This window comes from Limulus polyphemus, unplaced genomic scaffold (genome assembly GCF_000517525.1).
Source record: "Limulus polyphemus unplaced genomic scaffold, Limulus_polyphemus-2.1.2 Scaffold1894, whole genome shotgun sequence".
Taxonomy (NCBI): Eukaryota; Metazoa; Arthropoda; class Merostomata; order Xiphosura; family Limulidae; genus Limulus; species Limulus polyphemus.
The window spans coordinates 87,638-110,469 of record NW_013667504.1 but is presented as its reverse complement, the minus strand read 5'-3'; the positions used below and the strand labels follow the sequence as shown (position 1 = coordinate 110,469).

Here is a 22,832-nt window from a genome sequence, read left to right as displayed (position 1 = left end):
CCGTACTCCTATCTTATGGCCTTACAAAAAGTTGACGACTCTACGTGTTTCCTGAGGATGACATTGTAACGTCGTCAACTTTTTGAAGGCCATAGATAGGCCTAAATAAAATGTTTTTAATTGTGTACCAGTCTAACGTTGAATATTATTTATGATTTTAACAGTAAAAAACAATTATTTTTGATGTTTTTGTAAGCGTTTTAATAATACACAATCTGTAAAAGATTGAATCATCAAGGTTTAAAAATGGTACAAAAAATATAAGTAATACAGTTATCAATTTTTAGGTTTTCTCAAAACGCTTACAGTTGAAAATAATAGTTTCCATTGTAAAGATCTCAAAATGCTATGAAAAATATATAAGTAATACAATTATTAATCTTTAGTTGTTCACAATATGCTCACAGTATTACTAGATAAATAAATTATAATAATTTCTCACTTGTATTGTTCACACCAGTAGTTGTGTTGCCAATATCGAATTTCTGCTAATGATACACCACTGATCCACATAACACCAACAGACAGGCAACCTGCAAATAATCTGTAAACAACATATGTATCTTTATCATAATTCTGTTTTATTTACAAGACAAATTTTTGTATTTATGAAAGGTATTACAGTAAATTACATAAAATCAAATAATAATATTCTGAAAAAAAATTAATAAGTATAAAAAAAGAAATTAACTTTTTAATATTTATCCTCAAACTCTTACATATGAACAGCAAACATCTATTACTTCTAAATGAACATACATCTCCTTAAACCAACTGTATATGCATGTGTATTTATGCCTACATCCAATTTACCTGTAAGACATTTATTAATTTTTCATTTTATTTTTTGGAGAAAAGAACATTTTTAAATATCTGAGTATCCTTAAACACTGAAAAATAATCTTAAGTGCCATGTAGAACTCCTATGTCATATGTAGTTGATATACTTATTTAAACAGTTCTATTAGCTTCATGTGCCATGTAAGAAAGTATGAAATATGGAAAGAAAAAAGGTAAACATATTGCAGACTGAGACAGATGCATTAACAATACTTTGTGGCAAAATTTCCTCTAGCAATCAGTACAAAACCCTAAATTAAAATATTAAAATAATATAGATATTAACTTCCTTTCAAAATATTAGAGTTGCTGAATACTAAAGATGGTTAATTATCAGATATGTTATTCAAGTAAGTCAATAAAAAAATATTTGAGTATTAATATTGGTAATTAAAATAAAATGTAAGAAAAGCACTATCGTTAACATTCCTTCAACAGCCAGCTCTCTTGATCAGCAAACAATGAAATAGAAATTGTTTAAAATTCTGACAACAATAAAAATTCAACTAACAGACACAGATGTTCAGATACAATTTAATATAACAATGTCTTTTTACACGAGTCTTTTATTTTTGCTAAAATATACTTGAAGGAGAAGCTGTTGAGCCATGAATCTGCTGTTGAAAAAATAATGCAATATATATAATTCAAATTAGATGACTTATTAAAAAAGACAAACAGCACTGATGGAAAGAATGAACATTTAGAAATCAAAAAGTTTCAATTTATATGGTTTAAGCTAATAATGTATTTTTACAATATTTTTCATAATGTTTTAGTAAAATTTGAGAAACTTAAAATATTTTCATCTCCACTTTTTACTACTTGTACTCCAGCAAAAGCAATTTATGACAATAAGTAGAAACAAATTTTGTGCCCATTCAGTAAAACAAAAAATATTTGAACTAGTTAAAAAAACACGACATTAGCTGTGTTTTAAAAAAAATCTCAGTTAAACAGTGACCAAAATAAATTTCTATCCTCAAAAGACATTTTCACAGAATTAAATTTAAATTCTTCACATGAAAAATATGTTTTAGAGAGGGTTTTCATTTAGTAATTCAATATAAAATTTACCCCAAACTTCCACCACAGAGACCACCAACAGCCATAGCTCTTAAGCCCATCTTGGCTTTCCATAAAGTTCCACATGTTACTGTGGGAAAAATAAATCTTTTCATATATTTCCTAATTTACCTTTCAAAATCATAAGTAAGAAAACATATGTCTTCTTGGTCAACACTCAATATCATATTAAAGCAGGAATACCAAGTTTTATTATCTAATGTTAATGAAATACTAACATCCAGGCCACATACATCCAAATTTTTTGCTCAGATAAGTTGTGAAATAAAACTGCTGTACCAGACAAGTAACAAAACAAGGACTAACATTATTTGCTGTTATGTTAGGACTAATTCAATATTCTTTTAGAAAAATACAGTAGTTAAATCTTGTTGAAATCATCTAAAACAAACTCTAACTTGATTGCAACAATTACACAAGTGCTAATCATTCAGAGTTAATTTATTATATATATATAGCTCATTTTACTTGACTTTTTTAATTCCTACGTTCAACTTAATTTTAATAACTCTTTCATTAGATAAGTTCATTCATTAAAAAATGGCAACAAAAAATTTAAATGTATTTCTACACTGCATGTTATATGATCTGAAATGCAAGTAACTTGGTCATTTGGCAAGAGGTGGCTTTATATATATCTTTACAGTTCATGACATTTCACCTCAATATAGAGTATCACCACTGCAAACAGGTGTTGCATGCCTAAAATCAGAATCATGATAAGGCTTTGCAGTATCCTCAATCACTCCTTTGAGAGAGAACTGTTTTTCAGGGCATCTCTAATATCTGAACTCACTTAAAAGAATGTGGTATTTCCCAGAAACATCCACAAATGCTCAATGAGACTTAAGTCTGATAAGCATGCAAGCTGCTCCAATCAGTCAATCCCTTTGTCTTCAAGAAATATTCACAAGTTTAGAATGGTGGGAGCAAGATTACCAACTAAAGGCCAACTGCACTACATATGACAGCACAAAAGGTCATAGGATGTGATCCTATAATGTGTGGTGTTCATAGTATCATTCCAGAGGATTTAAGTATTGATACATTAATCTATTTGTATCACATTCCTGTATGAAAATGGGAGTCAGATTTGGTTCCAGATTCTCTTCAAATGATAGTATACATTTGCTAAATAGCTGTAGAGTAAAGTGTGATTCATCTAAAAAAAAAAAGACTATTCCTCTACACACTGTTAGTCCACTGGATGAGTTATTGGCACCATTGTAGACTAGCTCTTTTGTGCCTTACTCTGAGTAAATTGCACATTGATGGACACTTATACAGGCCAGAATTTTAAAATCAATTTTTAGTATATGTAAATTGATACATTATCTAGTTACAATTATTAACATCTGACTCTGTTGAAGCATGTACTCTACAAACAGTGACCCAGAATTGACAGCTAGAGTTCATCTGCTTATGTTGTTGATGATGGTCTGCCTTTTCCAAATGTTTGAACAACAGACTATAAGTTTATAACCAATCCTACACTTTGCTAATGAAACTTCAAAGCATTTGTGGCCAACTTGCAATGGTCTGTATCGACTGATTGGCTTCCACTCATCCAAAGGGTCTCCACATGATTGAAACATCTAAATATTTTCTTTAAGGTCCAGCTAGGGTTCATAAACAAGTTAAACTCTATAATTCAGTTCAAATTGACAAAAGATAAAAAATTGTTTGAGTCAGTTATGTATGACATAAGCTGAATGACAAATCATGTCAGGTCACACAACTGATCTTCAAGTGCATTGATATACATAACAAAGAACTGAGGGGGAAGATTAATAATACCTTATATCAATGGTTATTCCTTTGTCATAGTTATGGTGTTAAAAGTTCTAATTATCCTTTAACTGTTTACGATGTAAAACAAAAACTTCAAAATATATAATTTTTTCATGACAGCTTACCCTAAAGAGCCAAAAGTCTATAGTTTTTACAATATCAGGTAATAAAAAACATATGTTAGTAGAAATAGATAAGAAACCTACCTCCAGCTGCAATATGTTCCCAGACAGATGTTTTGTTTCTATACACACCAACTGAAGTTATGAATAGCCTGAGAAAAAGTTCAAAAGCTTAATTAATTAATTTATATGCAATTTGAAACAAATTAGAAAAAAAAGGCATAAATATAATATTACATACATCAATAAAACAATCTTACTGTCATAAAAATTAAGTTAGGTTCTTTATCTTTCTGGTTATAACCCCCTAGTGACAGCTACTAATGATCACTATTACTACACACTGGGTACCTTACAGTGTAATGTGGGAATATGGACTTGTAATTTTTATTTTTAACAAACTTTATTTAGTTCCTTATGATGTTTTTAATAGTATTCCTGAACAAAACTACATACAATTAAGAATAAATAAGTTGATACTGACTAAAAAGTCACACACACCTACACCCATTAAGAATTATACAAGGGTGTACCCATACCACATTTCATATTAGGTTATGATTATTATAAAATTTACCTCTAGAGTACACTGTATCCCTATGGGTAAGAATTAAGAAATTTAAACTTGTAGGTAAACAGTAAATCTTGACTAACTGTAACATACATATTATATGCTTGCACCATATTTATCAAAATAGGCATTTGTGTGTGTGCAGATATGTGAACTTTTTTGTTGTCATTGTTGTGTCACAAATAAATATTGTTATTAATAAAAATAATTTTTTATATCTTACAGTTTTTAAATATCATTTGCATAACCTCTAGATCCTGCTAAATTAAGTTTTTTAGCAAAACTTTACATTTCATCTGTTATTTTCTCTACCCTAACATTAATTGTACTGAAATCAGAAATATAAGATAAAAAAATGTTGAAAAATATGAAAATAAATCTAAAATACCCATTCTTCTTTCTAGAATAATCACACATTCTACAAGACATTTATACTCTGCTTATTCTTACAACCAAAGCTAATATTTTTCATGGATTTCTTTATTGTTACATTTAAACCCTTCCAGAATGTAGTAAAAAAACCTATTTATTATGCAGGAAAGCTTTGTGTAAACAAAGGATCAAGTTACCAGCATGGACACTGAATTATAGTTACATCTTGTGGTATGTATGTGCTACCATGAGTAATTTGTTTAGTTTTTCTTACTTCACCAAACGAGTTTCTAATTTTTACATTTTAGTTACTTTTATAATGATAAATAAAAAATATATATAAAAAAACAAGAATTTTAGTACTTATGTCTGGAATCATGTCTTTTGCAAGCTTTTGTGCTCATAAGAAAGAAGCCCCTGAAGAAAACTAAGCCTAGTTTTTCATAACAAATGAGATTTTAATTCAAATATGCAAATTAAAATACAAATTATTGCCATATACAAAAAACTGAATGTCTTAAAACTTCTATAATTTAACTGGCTTTCTAACTAAGCTGTAAATTAGTTAAAATAATTCTGCTGGATGAGCTAATCTCCAAGAAAAATGGCAGACAATGTAACTGAGAACAAAATCGTTTCAGAACTAATTATCTAATCTATTCTAACCTTATACAATTCAGTAAGTTTAAATGTCAGAGAGAATTACTGACACTTTTTAAAAGACAGGATGTGTTAGGAAGGATGTGGCACGTGGGTTTCACTTTATTGCATTTATCTCAGTAAAGCAAAACTTAAGAATAAAATTTACATTTTGATATAATTTACTTATTGATATAATAATTTATAATGAAAACCACAAAAAACTTTTAAAAACTTGCTTGACCTGGCTCTACAACACCACTGTCTGTGATTAAGAACAGTTTAACTCATGAAATGTTATATGCCTGTTATTAGGGCAGAGACACACTCATTGGAAATATGTAAAATTTTCTAATTTCCATGTTTCCATAGTGAACACAAACTAGTGAATAAGGCTTGCCAATGTAACCTTTAATATTTACTATTAATGTTACTGAAGTTCCAAAACTGTACTTTGTATGTATCTACTTCGCAGAACAGCAGCATACAACTACATGTCAGCTACTAAGATACTGGTAACCATTGGAACAGCTACTTCAAAGAAAAAACCCATTAAACACTGAAGAGTATACACGTGAAAAAAACTACAATCTTTCCAAGAGTAAACTTAGTCTAAAACCATTTACAAAATAAAGTTTTCTTTTATGTTTCCAGCATAGTGTAGTAGTGTTGCTAAAATCCTTTTAAAACTTACTTATTACAGCAGAGATGTAAAGGTTGATTAATCACCAAGAGTGTGACTTTTTTATTTATAGTAATCTCATGACAAAAACGTGAATGACTGGTGTAGCTGTATCTGTCTAGAAAAGTCACAGGGCATGTTTCCCAATATATATATTCTTTTTTATGAAGCAAAAGAGAGTTATACTCTAAATGGCTTTTCATTGATCCAAAATTCCATAATGCATAAAGATTTGCATTCTGAGCCGCAAGACCATGAAAAATGATCAAACTCTGTGATTCAGTCACTGATTGAGTGAAAGTTTGCACATCTGTTACAGACAGTTCTTAATTTCTACTAGAACCTGTTTTGTTTTGTTTTTAAACTAAAGTTTTAAATAATTTTAAAGTTGTCCTACATCAGTGTCATCTCCTCCAGCCCCATCCCAAATAGTAACCTCCATAATGTTAGTTTTTATCTTCAAAAACTCACCTACCCACCATCAACAGGGATCAGTTATACCTTTTTTTCTAGCATTCAATCATGATTATAGAGGTACTATACTGGATGGTTTATAAATGAACAGAAATTGTTTTCAAATTACAGGATTACATTTCATATGTAAACTAAAATTATTCATGGGGTACTTAAGGATTTTCCTAAGCAATCATTTAACACAGAGTAGGAAGAAAAAAAAAGCTGCTCATATAATAAATCTGGATAGATTATGAAAAATAAGAGACAAATACAATTATTTTTACATTTGAAAAGCTGACTGGCACCTCACTGTATATTTCTTTGACACAAAAAGCTGAAATATTGCAATTTAACTTGAAGTTAGCTGTATTTTCAACAGACATTTTACATCTTTAGATGAGAGAATATAATTTAAGCAATAAGGGTACACACCTGAAGATCCATTACAATCTAATTATTAAAAATTTTTAGTTTTTTAGTTGTATTGGTTTAAAACATTAGTGTATTTATAGTTAGTTGGCGAAACAGTCTTTATTATTGTATATATTATTAAAATTTATTTTTGATCAGATCTAAATAGTTAGCTTACTTTTCATCAATAGTTTATAATGAACCATATTCCTGCAAATAACAGATCTTAAACCCATAAATTCACAAATTATCAATAACTTCTGATCAAATCAAGCTACCTAAATAGATCACAACTAGAACTTAACCCAGTCAATAGTGTAGCTAATTTAATAGTCAAGAAATAAAAACTTATAATGATAAAAATGCACTGATTAATCAGTTAAGTACTTTACTGTTATTAAGAGTAAAAAATACAAAAACTGAAATTTTGTGGCACAATGAAAGGTGAAATATTTATTATTAGTTACAGCTAACAATGTGCTTGAAAAAAAAAGTTACTTTGCTGCTACTGATATGTTTTGTCATATTATAAGAATTATACAAACATGTACAATACAGGAAAACTTGCACATTGCTTTGGGCTGGTTTTCTGTTACATTTAATAATGAAAACTTTGGTTGGCACAATATTATCTCTACAAAAAGTAGAACAGTGAGTAGGTAAAAAACAACATTTCAATAAAGTGGCAGATTTTTAGTGAAAATCAGGCAAGTATGTAAAATATTTAATTAACAGATGCTTTAGTTAACTTTACAAAGTAGGTAATCTCCACACTGGACAACAAATCCCATACCTTAATCATATGTTATATTGTAATCTATGTCACTGCAAAATAAAGAAAACCTGAATAAACAGACAACCTCAAAACCTTTTTAGTTATGAAAGAATAGAAAAGTTTACTGTTTGCTTCAGAGCACTGAAAAGCTTACAATAAATAACTTGTAGTAACTTGCACAGTACAGTCCACAAAAAACTTGGTTTCAACCCTATCAGTGTTTCTGCCCTTACTGAAAGACATAGGTTTTATTACTTTATTGCCTTGATCAATCACTTCAGTCCTCACTTGAGAAAAATGGTGAAAGCATTTCAGAAAATGTTTATTTAGTGAAACACACTCATTCAAAAATAAACTAATTTAAATTCTATTGCTTTTAATGGAATATTTTAGAACAGTTCATATTACAGTAAATACTGTATATTAAGATACTAGAAAACATTAAATGTTAATAGAGAAAACAAATGGTTTAACATACTTACATATATGACCCAGTAAACAATGCCATTCTCCATCCCCATTTCCAAGCTCCTCTACACATGTCTAACATTAACCGATCTTGCAACCTCCGCTTTAAAGCACACAAAAAAAAATCACTTTGGCAAAAAGAAACAAACCTAAACTGTTCAAAATGGAATACAATAACCATATTGAATGTTATCAAACCTAAAAAATGCACATCAAATACTAAACTTAAGATTAATTATTATAACCTCCTAATAACAGGAGTCATCTGTCAAATCCCAAACTTTCCAAGTCAAATGTTACCAGAACAGATAAACATATATGTAGAAGTACAACACTTTTAAATCTTTTCTCAGAAAATAATAAGTAAAACCAAAAAAAGTTTAAAGAAATTAAGAAAAATTTTTAAAAACAAGGAAACATCAGAAATGTCAACATTGACACACTGTTTCAGAAAGGACATAAGAGGAAATCTACATAAGCATTGGAAAATTTCAACATATATTTAATAAGTAAATTCATATCTAGCTTTTCATTCTACACACACATACGGTTCTACTTAGTATCATGAATGGTGCTTTGTAACAAACCATATTTGAAAAATTAAGTCAATAGTTGTGGATTGTTTTCTCAACCAGATTGACTATTTCGTCAGACAGCCATAGAGGATTAAAGTCAATAGAGACAGTAAAATAAGTATGCTGCTTAGCTACTACATGATCTATGGCAAGTGAAATTGCATACAACTCAGCAGTGATCACAAAATCTATAGAGTTGATCCTATGAGCAAACCACAGCAGAATCCACAGAGTCACTAGATTTCAAACCATCCATAATAATGGAAACAAAAAAAATTGTTCATAGATGTTTAGCAAAGAGAAGATGGTACTTCCCATCAGATGTAACCAATCTCTTCAGATGACTCAAATAAAGGTCACAAGTAGGGATGGTAAAATGCTATGGTGGGATGGGCTGATAATTGTACTCGCCAATATCAGACCAAATTCAGTCAACTGTGCATAGATATAAAGGCCAAAAGTAGGAATGGCAGACCACCTATTTCCAAAAAGCACGTCCCACTGATGCATGAAGACATTATGCCAAGTGGGCTGCTGTGATAAAGATCAGAGCTTTGCAGAATATTGCAAAGAAAGTTATAAATGTCTGAAAAAAATGGTGGTTCATAGGACTCAATGTACAAATTCTGGTCTATAAAAGTGCTGAAAGCCTCAGTGTAGAGCCAAAGCCCCTGATGACATACAGGGTCCAACATTTTCAAGGCTGAGTCCCTGGCTAAATCAAATGAAAGAACAATAAATCTTCAGCATGGAAAATCTATCTGCTACAAGAAGTGGAAGAGAGGGTACAGAGGATGTTCAGTGTCTGTGTACAGGGAGCTGCTTAATGTTGTAATAAATGTCAGAATTTTGTCTCAGCCAACAAAGGAATAACAACACTGTTCAAGTGGAGTTCTGAATCAGGGTGCAATCCCTGCTGGTGGCAAAAATGCACACAAAAGATTTGAGAAGGTGAAACAATCTGCTGTGGTCCACCCCAATAAACAAGTGAGAGCAATTTGAAACTGGCAATCAATAAATCTCATATTCAATGACCAACAGAAAATCTGTAAGTCGTTGCTTGTAATTGTAGGAGAAAATTGTTCAGTGATGGCATTGATTTATATACTGAAAAGTATAACACTAGGACATAGCCTTGAGGGACTCCAAATTCCTGTGAAGGATCAGGACAATGTCCAGATCCAACAACTCGGAATGACCCGTCCTTTATAATATATCAAATAAAAATAAGTAAATGATCACTTAACCCATAGAAATGGAGGTCCTAGAGTATGATAAACCTCCATGTAGTGTCGTAAGCTTTCTCGAGATAAAATATAATCGATACAAGATGTTCCCTCTTGAGGAAGGCTTCTCTGATCAATGTTTCAAGTGAAATCAGGTGGTCCATAGTGGAGCACTGTCTACAAAAAGTACACTGAGTACACAAGGAGATTGTTTGATTCCAGGAACCAAACAAGAAAAGCATTAAAATTCCTTTTCAAAACTTTACAGAGACAGCTAGTCAAAGCAACTAGTCTATAGTTCAAAAGAATCTTTGGATCCTTTCCAGGCTTAGAAAAAGGGAGACAATAGCCCTGCGCCAAACATCTGGAAAATTCTCCTCCCTGCCAATTCGGTTAAAAACAACCAGAAGAACAGTAAGAAAAGAAAGAAAAAGATGACACATCATTCCCTAATGAATGTAATCTGGTCCAATCAATGTACTGCTGGACTGATGAAGAGTAATCTTTCGCTACACAAGGGTGAATGGTTTATTACAGTCATAGAGACTAATGGCTCGAAAAGATGGCAACCTTTTGGCTCAAAGCTTGATGGCCAAGAAGGCAGTGGAAGAGGTGGGAGTGCTGGGATAGTGGGATATATATACAGAAGATATCTGAGGCCTGTTTCTGAGTTGGAAGAGAGGACAGCTTTTATGATTCAGAATAAGAAATATTGTTTATGGTTTGTAATTGCTGTATCTCTTTCTCCTCAACTCATTTAGGACATGAACAAAAGAAGGAGAGGTGGGAATCATTACAATTTATGCAATGTGTGTCCAACTGGCATCACAACAAGCACGCATCAATGAATAATAACAAGATGTTTATGAGTGTCCAAACAACTGACATTAGAAATATCTGAGGGGGTTAGGAATATAGAGCCTTTCCTTACAGTTCAGATAACTAGCCTTGATAGTGGAAGGTGGACTTGGGGATGTATACATCAAAATAAAAACATTTGTAGGCACATTATACCATCTTTCCAAGTGAAGGTTCAACAAACACCAGAAACTCCTTGTCCAGAGAAATCAATAAACTGGCTATGCGAGGGAGAAGTCACATCCTGGAAGGAAGAAGGTCATCACATTAGCAAAGTATATTACATCCTTCTGATTCGTCTGTGTAACTGTTTGTAGACTACAGTAGCTATAGTAGGACATTGCACGACCACACAATGATAGGATTACAAAGGTACAACTTCATAAAAACAGTGTTGAGGTCTTGCAGTAGCAAATTTGTCCTCCTCACCTAAGTTCATTGGAAAATCTATTGGGCCACCTTAACATTACCGTCAACAGGGATGTTAATTAGGTCCATCTCAAAGGTCAATCCTCTTGAGGAATTCAAAGTAGCATGGGGAGTAACCTCAAGAGGAATATCCCCAATGGACTTTGATTTCTGGAGGACGTTGCTATGTTGCAGTGTAGATGTTTTGACTAAGATATTCTCAGAACATAACTTCTTGGCCAACTTTGGAGAGCCAGTAAACTCTGCTAATTCTTTCCAAACAAAAAAGGGAGACATCTGCCTTATAGTTTTTTTTCTGATAATGAATGTAGAATAAGGAAGCAAGGTAGAGAAAATTTAGGAGATGGTGCCTGCAGATCAGTCTTCTATTTGTGGTTGTTTTCCAATTATTGTTTATTTCATTATATCTAGATTTTAATTCTTTTTTATCCATGAAAAGAAAGAGGCTTCTGTACCCACTGACTACAGTCACCACAGAGTCCTACAAGGGAATCCACTACACTGTCAAACTAGGACAGTTCAACTATGTCAGGGTTTCCTGGACACTATACCCAAACACCAGCACCAGACATAGTGTCAACAACACTTGTTGAGACTGTCCAATACTGGCACTCGGTCCACCCTAGCCTCATAGGATCAGCCAATTAACCTTAAGGGAGTCACACCAAGGCCGCCTGTCTAAAGGAGTTCAAGGCCAAAGTGGGGTGTTGCAGTGTCCCCAACACCACTAAACCACCAGGATCCTCTCCTCTCTTTTACAGGTTGCCACAAACAGCAAACACATGGGCAGATACTTAGATCTCAGAGGAGGTCCCCTCACCAAGTATAATAATTCAAACTGAGGGGTTCTCATGTTACAATGGTACATTCAGATATCTGATAACTGTGCCTGCCTTTTTTTCCTTCTCTAACACCACTTGACACCAGCTGTGTAATTGGATAAATGTGAAAGAAGCCAGTCCCTACTAATCTTTTATACACACTTGCTTATTGCATTTGTCTTGAGTCAGATTACTAGTGGACTGTCAATAATCCATTTTGTCTGTCATGTGACACAAAGGAGTTTGGAACTACAATTTATAAAACCTCACTTCTTTGTTGTCTATAAAAGAATACAATATAACCATCAATAAGAGAGTAAAATAGATAACTTATTCTAAAAGGAAGTTACATGGGACAAAAAATATTTAAAATGTAATCAAAGTTTTTGCCCTATGTATATGTATGTTACTTGTAACATTTTCTCTAGACCAAGTTACTATAGATAATTTCTTTATGAGGTGTCTGTTTTTTTTCCCTACCAGAATGACCTCATACACAACATTTGATAAAGCAGAGAATGAATTTCTAGCTGCTGAGACACACAGACTAAGTAAGCAATAACAAATATTGTATAAACTTAAAAAAAAAAGCTATTTATTAACTGTCACTCTGATAAAATAGACTTGACTAAGAACTGTACAGTTATGATTAGTTTCTCCAAGGAAATAGTACAGAAATAGACCATGAAAGATGATCAAACTTTGTGACTCAGTCACTGATTGAGTGAAAGTTTGCACATCTGTTACAGACAGTTCTTAATTTCTACTAAAACCTGTTTTGTTTTTAATTTAAAGTTTTAAATAATTTTATAATTTTAAAGTTGCCCTACATCAGTGTTATCTCCTCCAGCCCTGTCCCAAATAGTAACCTCCATAATGTTGGTTTTTATCTTCAAAAACTCACCTACCCATCAACAAGGATCACGTATACCTTTTTTTCTAGCATTCAATCATGATTATAGAGGTACTATACTGGATGATTTATAAATGAACAGAAATTGGTTTCAATATTACAGGATTACATTTCATATGTAAACAAAAATTATTCATGGGGTACTTATGGATTTTCCTAAGCAATCATTTAACACAGAGTAGGAAGAGAAAAAAAAGCTGCTCATATAATAAATCTGGATAGATTATGAAAAATAAGAGACAACTCCACAGATAGCAAATGTATTGAAGTGAGGAGAGCCCAGATGAGAGCAAATCCCTTGAAAAGGCAAGGATTGAGGAATCACTCCATGGGAAATATTAGATCAGATCCTGAGAGATGATCCACATAGTTCAGGCCATTGAAAGAACGAGCCCAAAAAAAAAGGAGGTCAAGCATTTGAAAACACAGAGTGGGGCCAAGTGTCCCACCGGCAATCGATGTAGGATAGGACAGTCAAGTTGACCAAAATAATCATAATTAAAAGACCCATACAACAGAGAGAAAATTATTCAAAGCTTGCTAGACTGCTAAAAGCTCCAAAAGGTTGATACGAAGATCCAACACCACTTGGTTTCATAAACCAAAAATTCCAAGAGTCGAGACAATAGCCCTAACACATCAGGGATGCGACTGTAAAAATATGAAGGTCTGGACAGGAGAGAGGAACACCCTCCATAGGAAGAGCCATCTCAAGCCCACAGGTGAAAACATCATACAGGTAAAGGGCAGAAAGACAGGGGATCCCAAGAGAGGTGCCATTGATCCTGCAGAATCCAATGTAAAAGATGCATGTAAGCACATCTCAAGGATATAAGTGATACTACACAATCCTAAAATTCAAAAGGGACAGAACCTTTCACACAGGCAGAAAAAGAGAGGAGAGACCTGTGGCAATCAAATTCTTCATGGCTTGCAAATGAAGCATAAAAGGCTATGCTCTTCTGAGAGGAGAACTGCAGAACACTCCAAAATGAACCTGATATTGGGCAGGTGTGACATGAGCTTTTTCCAATTTGACTAGCCAACCCAGATGAGCTGCTGTCCAAAGAAAGAAAGGAATAAAGTCAGAGGGTCATGTCATGATAGAGCTAAAAGAATCCAGTTGTATACATAATAGTAGAAATAGTTCAAATCTCAAGCAAGATGGCAAGCAAAGGCACACACTATGTGACAAAAACATATGGGGTCCATCCCAGGCTAATAGCTCAGAACTGGTGAATCCGACCCTGAAAAACAAACCGAAGGTAAGGTCTGGATAACTTGGGAGATGGGAATGTGAAAATAAGCATCAGAGACATCTGCCATTGTAATCCACAGCCCTGGAAAAAATGAATTTTTCTCAAACTCAAAGGATAATCACAGACTAGAATGTCAGCATTGAAGTCCATGGACAAAGTAGAGGAATATGTTGGTGGGCTAGTGAGCAGAGAGGAGGTGGATGAACAGAAGATAGTAAGTGAAATAGGAGCTTAGAAGAGGCAGGACACACAGGAAGACAAGAAAAAGCATAAAATCAAGTACCCAACCAAAACCCCATAGCAGAGGAAAAGAGCCAGATAAGATGTAAACATTCCTGAGCAAGAAGATCCTTCCCCAAGAAATCTCAGCAAGGAAGTAACCAAGAGAAAAGGAACAACGCTGAGGAAGAATAATGCATCAACACAGAGAAAGAAGGGAATTTGTATCCATCAAAAATCTCTTAGGAGAACAGTGGATTGCCTCCAAAAGGAAATGGATTAGAGATCGAACATGTAGTGAGGGAAAGGCATGAAAATTGAGCCTAAAATAAAATAAATAGAAAACAATGGATCAGAATCCCAAGCGTAAAGAAAGAACTTGTATATCAGGGGAAGGAAGAAAAACAGAAAAGGCAAAAGAAGGAGCCAAATGAAAAAAAAAAAGGGAAAGTGAAGAGTAGCATAATGCCAAAGTAAAACCATGTCTCCACTGGAAGAAGTGTTTGCAAAATTAGGCAGTGAGAAAAGCCTGACTAAAATCAAAATCCTCATGGACTGGGTTTATAGGAGGAAGGAAGTTTGTGTCAAGTCCTGAAAGAGGCTGAAGCTGCATGCAAGACTCCACCACCTGCTGCACAACAGCCATCACATCACCTAACAGACAAAGAAGCACCTGACACCATTGTGGTTGTCTGTCTAGAGTGAACAAAGTCCCAATGTTCAACACTAGATAGCATGCAAATGACCATCACTGTGTAATTCATGCTGTGGAAAATAAAAGACACACAGTTTGCAAAGGCAGAATTTTAAAAAACAAGAATAAAAAAGAATTTCCACAGCAGTTGGTTTTGTAGGTATTTCACCAAAACATTGATGTTGAGAAATCTCACACAAGCACAAAAAGATACATCTTAACACACAAATGCCAAATTGAGAAGTGATGATTGAACAATCACTACAAAGGGAGTCAGCTGTGCTAGGAGGCTATGTCATACCCCCTATTAGTAGAGGGTTGTTCCATGCCCATTTGCATGCAATAACACAGCAATATCACATGGAAATATGTAAGATTAGATGGGAGCCTCAAGCTAGTAGTGAGCAAAAACGTTCACATGTAGAAGGCAATATTGAACTGACATAACTAGATGTGAGAAAAGAGTATCAGGACTAGTAATGCTTTCAAATCCTGCCTATTCGGAGGTAACGTATTAAATAAGTATTTAATTTTCTCCATATGTTATCTTTGAAAGTAAGAGCACAGTCCAAAACAAATGATGTAAGTAGTTTTCTTCTCTCCAAAGGTGAACGTTTTAGTAATATTGCTATCAGGGATAATTTTTTGAAACAGGCTATAAATTTTCTCACAGCTTTTGTAGGAATAACTTGATTTGAAAGTCATCATGGCCCACACTACTTCAGCTCTCCAGTTGTCATCTCTTGACACCTCATCATTCAGTTTACCCTGTAAGTGTCTAAATAACAAATTAACAGGCTAAAAAATAATCATATTTTTGTAAAGTCATGAAATAAATAAATTGGATAAAATGAGGGAGAAATATCACTGATTAGGCAGATCTAAAAGCCCTGTTTACATTCAGAAACTTTTGTTAAATTACAAATAAATGGCTATGACATTAGAATATAAAAGCAGGAAATTTTACATAGTCCATAAAGTTACTGTCGTACTTTGTAGATGTTTACATTCCCATCATTTAGCCTTGACCAAATATTCCTCTCTGCTAATAGTGATTGCAGGAGCTTCTGTGGAGTTGAGTTAGACAGGTCTTAAAACTTTATAAAATGTTGACCTAACCTGAACTGCCATACCCTTTGGCTGTACCAGTACTATTGCTGTTGTTGAGCTTGTTGGCTAGTTAGGTCTAAATAAACTGACTAAAACTGGTGTCCTTGATGTTTCTGATGGCTTCCTCAACACTAAAAGAGCATGTCTTTTGTCACACAGATTACTTAGTATACAGCTGTCTCATCCATATTCCCAAAGTTGAATGCTTTAGAACACACAGTACAGCAGGCTCTGCGTCAATCATTCTGAATATCTTTTGAAAGGCAGCCAGTGTACTCTGCCTTCTCAAGTCAGGATTCATTCAATAGGCACTTGCCTACAAACCTTCCTTTTCTGATCACAAGTGCAAGTGCCTAGGCAATTGTTTAATTGTATAGATATCTGAAAGGAGCCACAGATGTAACAATCCCAAGCATCTAAAAAACATGCTAATAATGTGCTTTTATTTCAATATGACTGAATTTACATGACTTTTGCAAAACCCTGTGGTAAAATCAAATTTTTCCACAATTTTCCATGCCCTGAAAATTACATCTGCAATATTCCAAGACTTTCCCAAACCCGTATGAACCCTGATAAAACTTAACAGGGTAATGGTACTAGTAATCTAAGTACCTATAAACAAATGAAGAAATTCACACAAAACCTTTACACCTAAACACTGGTGTCTGGGATGGAGCTCTGAGGAATGACAGTCATTCCCCAAATACCTTTACCTGTGCAATACATAGTACTATCCACATCCACCCCTCCCTTATATATATGGGGATGTTGTCCTTACTTCTATACTCCTAATTTCATTTTTACAAAGTTTACTGAAGTCTAAAAAGCTTCCTACATATACACACACTACTACCTTCAATTGAATAGATATTTCTTATTAGATTTATAAACTAAAAAATTCAAACTCAGTATCAACAGATAAAACAGAAATACTGCATTTCATTGTCTGTGCTCTCTATAAGCAACAAATGGTTAATTTGTTTTTACACATTATTTACTTATGTTTGTAGTTTTGACATTTCAAATACATTAAAAAAAAAGACACCTTAGCTTCTAGCTGTGTGTTGAACTGTGTTGCCTGGTTTTGTCGAATGAAAGTTTCTACTGCATTCCTAGATGATATTGTTCCTCCAATACAAGCACCGATGAATAAAGACATACCTACTCCACTAGTGATCATTTTCATTTCTGGACTGGAGTTTCCAAACATACTAAATACAAGAACATAAAAAGCAAACAAAAATAAGTAAATGTTGTAAAAATCAATATATCATCATAAAATATCTCTCCAACAAAAATTTAATTACAATAGCATTACAAACACTTGCCTACAATACTATTTTAGTCACCATGAGATATTAGATAACTATCATGTCACTCAAATTTACACATATTATCTAACTTGTAGACCAGTATATCTCTCTTTGTGGATGTATCTATACACTTTTTTTGATAATTGTCAGTGTAATTTATAACTCAAGATCTTTAAGTAAAATGTGTCCATATACCTACATCCATAATATATATATATATATATATATATATATATATATTCCAAGTTTTGCATGTTCCTATGAAATACTGTATTTTACGGCATATAGGACAAACCTTTTTCCTGAAAAAAGCCTCTAAAAATCATCCTGCATCTAATATGTGAAGTTAAAGAAAATGCATCTCTCAGTTTTGCCCCATAAGCTAAATTCTACCTACCGTTTCCCTAGACAACTGTTGATTAAAATATAAAAATTAATCTATACAAAATCTATATCTATTATGTGCAAATTTGATTTCATATGTTGCATGTATGATATTATCATTGAAATAACTTTTCTTGATATGCAAATTTAATGTTTTATGTTTGATGTTATTTGGAGTAAACATTAAATGCTTTGATACACTCAAATGTTTTTTTCCTAAATATGCTTTGCTAAAATAAGGGTGGATCTTATATGCTATAAAATACAGTAAGAGTAAAATTTTTTTTTTTCTATTATTTGTAGCCTACATATTTCACTAACATTTGGTATTCAAATCCCTTTTACATAAGAGGAAACTTGATTATTCCATAGGTATGTAGGGATATCTGTTTCCAACCACATTACTTTTTTAAAATTTAGATCTATATAGGTGACAATAATATCAGGGTATTTGGTGTTTTCAATGTAAATAGTACCTTACACACATGTGAGCTAAATGGCCAGATTAGAAACTCCTTTGGTTCAAATATACCCTTTTCTCATTTTTGAACTACTGTTCAGATGGAAGACTCCAAGTCAGAAGTATCTGCTACTACAAGTTTCATCTGGCTTTGAACCGAACAACTATACCGACTTTCATTCTTATAACATGACCAAAACTAAAAGTACAGAGTGCATACATCATGGTGCATACACTTGGACTACATCCCAGTACATTAACCACTAAGCAACATCCAGCTAAATATATCAGAGCAAATTAGGGTAAATAACATATCAAGATAAGTGACACTCATATAATAACCAAATATAAAAAGCTTTCTAGCAATAAACAGGATTATTAAAATATAGTTACCATATCAAGAACATAAATCTACCTTATTTGACAAAACCAGATTAGTTACTATATGTGTTGAAATGTTATTATTAAAATTATCAGTCTTATCTGAAGGATTTCCTGCTTAATCCACATCCATGAAACTACCAGATCAAAAGTTAACATCATCATCAGATTGCCAGCCTAACATAACCAAATATGTTTTTCTTTTTTTAAACTTAAGACAATTCAAAACTTTTTTGGTAGAGTTTGAAAAAATCAAGAGCTTTAGGGTTGCTGAAAATACTTCAGATACCCTAGTTAAACCAGCAATGTACCTAGGGCAAACATTGTTACTTTGCACATTATGTTTTCAAGCATGAACATAAATACTTCAAACATTTTTTGAGATATACTTATAACATTTTCATTACAATCTAAAGTGCTGGCCAGTGAAATACAATATGGCTGGAGAAGGATTTAACTTACCTACACTGAATTTTTATTCATAGTAAAGACTTTTATAATTTAACATTATTTAAACAATTTATGACCCACCAAAACAAACTTGGAATACTATGGGTATAAAGATACAAGATTCTGGTAAAAGTTTTATATAACTAATTTAAAAATTTTGAACAACAATGTGAGGTTTAATGGTTTGGCCTTATTTTCTCTCAAGCACAAAAGAACTAGAAATTATCTGATTCAAATACTCAGAATTATAAGGAATGGTTTGCTTACCAATGTGTGATTTGCTTGAATTGAATAATAAAGAGGATGGACTACAAACTAAAATATTATGGGTAATAAGTTTAAATTTTGGAAACCCAGACTTAAACTTATTCTTCAGTATAAGCATTTCTTTGTTAATTTAAAATCTCGTGAAAAGATTTGACATAATTTCTTTCACAATTTTGTTAAATGGGTAAACTTGTGTAAAGGGATATATACTCAATTGATTCTTTGGTGGATTATGGGTTATCTCAATGGCTTAAATGGTCTTCTGTCACTGTTCCTTCCTTTATGTTCCTAAGCTATAAAAAAATTACATTTTAACTTTTAAGGTAGATGAGTTATTGTTTAAAGAATAATCACCATCTTCAGAACATAAAAATGATATTAATTATTACCAGACATTTCAGCTGATGCTTTCATTATATTAGATTTAGGAATAAACCAGTGTTAACTATTTATTTACAGTACAATGTTTCTGATTATGAAAAAAATTATCAAACAGAAAGTTAATAAAGCTTCCCGATAGTAATGAACAATTTTGTTTTTGATGAGACTTTTTCAAATATGATGCAACAACATTTTTATAAAAAATGCTGTACCATATTTTTGGTATGTAAAAATGATTATACAACTTTGTCACCACAAAGCCAAAAATTTTTTTACAAGACCACAGTACTATTTTACATTTTTGCATATACTATAATTCTTCTTTTATATGGAATATACAAAGAAATACTTACTCCTTCATAAACATCATTCTTAGTCTATCCCACCCAGTTTCTCCTTCAGGTGGTCTGAACAAATCTTCATTCTGAGAAATATCTATCTCACTCTTCATTCTTTAAAATATCTTTATCTATAATTAACAAAAAAGCCTGTCAAAAAATTATCAAAATCTTTATGTTTTTAACATCTACCTGAAAATTCAAAATCAGAAATGTAATAAATGGCCATTTTACTGATTCAGAATTACTTTATTTTCCAATATCCAATTTTTATGTAACAATGACAGATATGGAAGCAGAATAAAAATTATTTAATTTGAAAATACCCACTAATAGCAAAAGCTCATATCTCATTTTATACACATAATGTTTATCATTTAAACCATATAAAGCTGTTAATTATGGAGCCCAGTAAAACTGGATGCTTCTTATTTACACTAACGATAACGATATAGGCATAATAAGTAAACTATGCTGATGACATTAAGCTGTTCGATATTTCTACCTCCATTAAGGATGTAAAGGTGTTACAGAATGGCTTGGTAAGTTAGACAAATGTTTGGCATATGACAATAAGTACAAGGTAATACATTACAGTTATCATAATCTAGATGACAAGTTTAATATAGATGGGAACCAACTCAAATAGCATGACTAGGAAAAGGATCTTGGCATAGTGGTAGATTTTTCACTCAAACTGTCTATAAAAAATCACTACCAAGGCTTCAATTGGAATACTATGTACAGTTTGGGTCTCTTTATCAAAGAAAGAACATTGACTTATTGCAATGGATTCAGAGAAGAGCTACTAGGATGGTTTCGGGGATTGCATGATTATCTTATAGTTATAGGTATCGATTAAGATCACTTTTCTTTTTTTTTTTTGTAGAAATGAACACAAGATGTGATTTTATTGAAACTTACAAGGTAACTTGAAAGTTTGATAATATAAATGCATCTAATTTCTTTGGGCTGCATTCAGAAAATAAAAGGATGAGTGGACACAAGTTTAAGATTTTGAAAAGACAAGCTAGGTTCCAGTTAAAATAGTTTTATTTTTCTAAGAGTGTGATTGGGTTATAGAATGAATTACCATCTGCAGTAGTGGAACATAGAGCTTTACAAGAGTTTAAGAGACGGAATCGGTGATTTCCGGGAAACGAAAAAGGATGGGTTTAAATCTTTAATTTTCCCAATTTTCATAAGGACAGCATTGAAGATATAAATGGTCCCTTGTCATCCATGTTTGTATTAAATGTGTGTACATGTCCAAAGGAATAGTATCACTGTCACATGACAAGTAAAAACACTAAATCTTGTAAGATGTATACATACTTTCAAATTGAAAATATTTACTGCATTTAAAAAATAAAATTACTAGAGATGTAAAATTATTCTTCTATGTTATTGGAAAATCATAAGGTATTCGTATTTTGGTTTTATAATTTTTTACATTTTTTTTTTCTGTGGGTACCCTTGGTTACATGGGATAAAAATATTTACAAAAAATATTAATTTTTCAATTAAAAGGGCAAATTAACCTAATAAAACAATACATTTGCAATAAAAGCATGCAAGATGGTTCATAATTTACTACCCAACGAGTAGCTCAGCAATAAGTCTGAGGATTTATGGATGCTAAAAATTTGGTTTAGATACTCATGTGGGCACAGCACAGATAACCCATTGTGTGGCTTTGTGCTTCACAACAAACAACTTACTAAAATATTATGTAAAAAAAAAAAAATTATGAGACATTTTGCACTGTGTACTATAAGTTAAAGTACATTTCATTTTAATTTTTAGTTTTACTACACCGATAGTACGTTACACAATCCTAATGAAATTAAGTTATATTTCCATGTACTTCATTTGGATAAGCAAAGATACCAGTAACAGTAGTTTATTATAATTTATATCTCTATACTATTACTATTAGTATTACTAAACTTTACACATTTTTGCTATGATCTTGGATTGTAATTTGTATTTAAATATTAACTAAATTAAAATTCTAAGGTCTTACTTTGAATACTTCAATTTTATACATCCGTGAAAACGGGCCTACTACTACTATTGTTTTTTGTTGTTGTTTTTAGTTGATAATGTAATGATAGTTTCTTTACACTTAATATTTCTTTAAAAATATGGGGGATATTCATGAAGTAATCTCTGTACACTTAGACATTATCTTAATTTTAACGTTTATTGTCGCATCACATGTACTTGGCTCAAAAATACAAATACAACTCCATCTATACATACTTTTTAAAAGACAAAAATATGTGTAACTCGAAAATATAATTCTTTAAATGTATGATGTAAATTTTCACGCTTCAAAGACCCTAATTGTGTTGATAATAACACTTTACAGTGAAATAATGGTATAGAGGAGGATCGATCAATTCTTAAGTTTCCAAAAAGCTTAGGAAAATAATAATCACATTTAACTAAGTGTGAATTTTATTTAACCAACAAATAAATGTATAAACAGTTCAAAACGATCAGTAAAAGCATTTTATATATTTATAGATTATT

At 32.2% G+C, this 22,832-nt stretch overlaps 1 protein-coding gene across 1 annotated transcript in view; it reads right to left on the bottom strand.

Annotated features, from left to right (window-relative positions):
- Positions 1-22,528, bottom strand: part of LOC106465280 (RPII140-upstream gene protein-like) — a 25,711-nt gene extending 3,183 nt beyond the window's left edge. The window contains exons 1-7 of the mRNA XM_013925486.2: positions 22,321-22,528; positions 20,310-20,425; positions 17,366-17,531; positions 8,228-8,316; positions 3,924-3,991; positions 1,918-1,996; positions 443-544 (exon numbers count right to left, since the gene is read on the bottom strand). Coding sequence (XP_013780940.1) covers positions 443-544; positions 1,918-1,996; positions 3,924-3,991; positions 8,228-8,316; positions 17,366-17,531; positions 20,310-20,407 — 602 coding nt within the window. The 5' untranslated portion in view covers positions 20,408-20,425; positions 22,321-22,528. The remainder of the gene's footprint in view (positions 1-442; positions 545-1,917; positions 1,997-3,923; positions 3,992-8,227; positions 8,317-17,365; positions 17,532-20,309; positions 20,426-22,320) is intronic.
- Between the last annotated feature and the right edge of the window lie 304 nt (positions 22,529-22,832).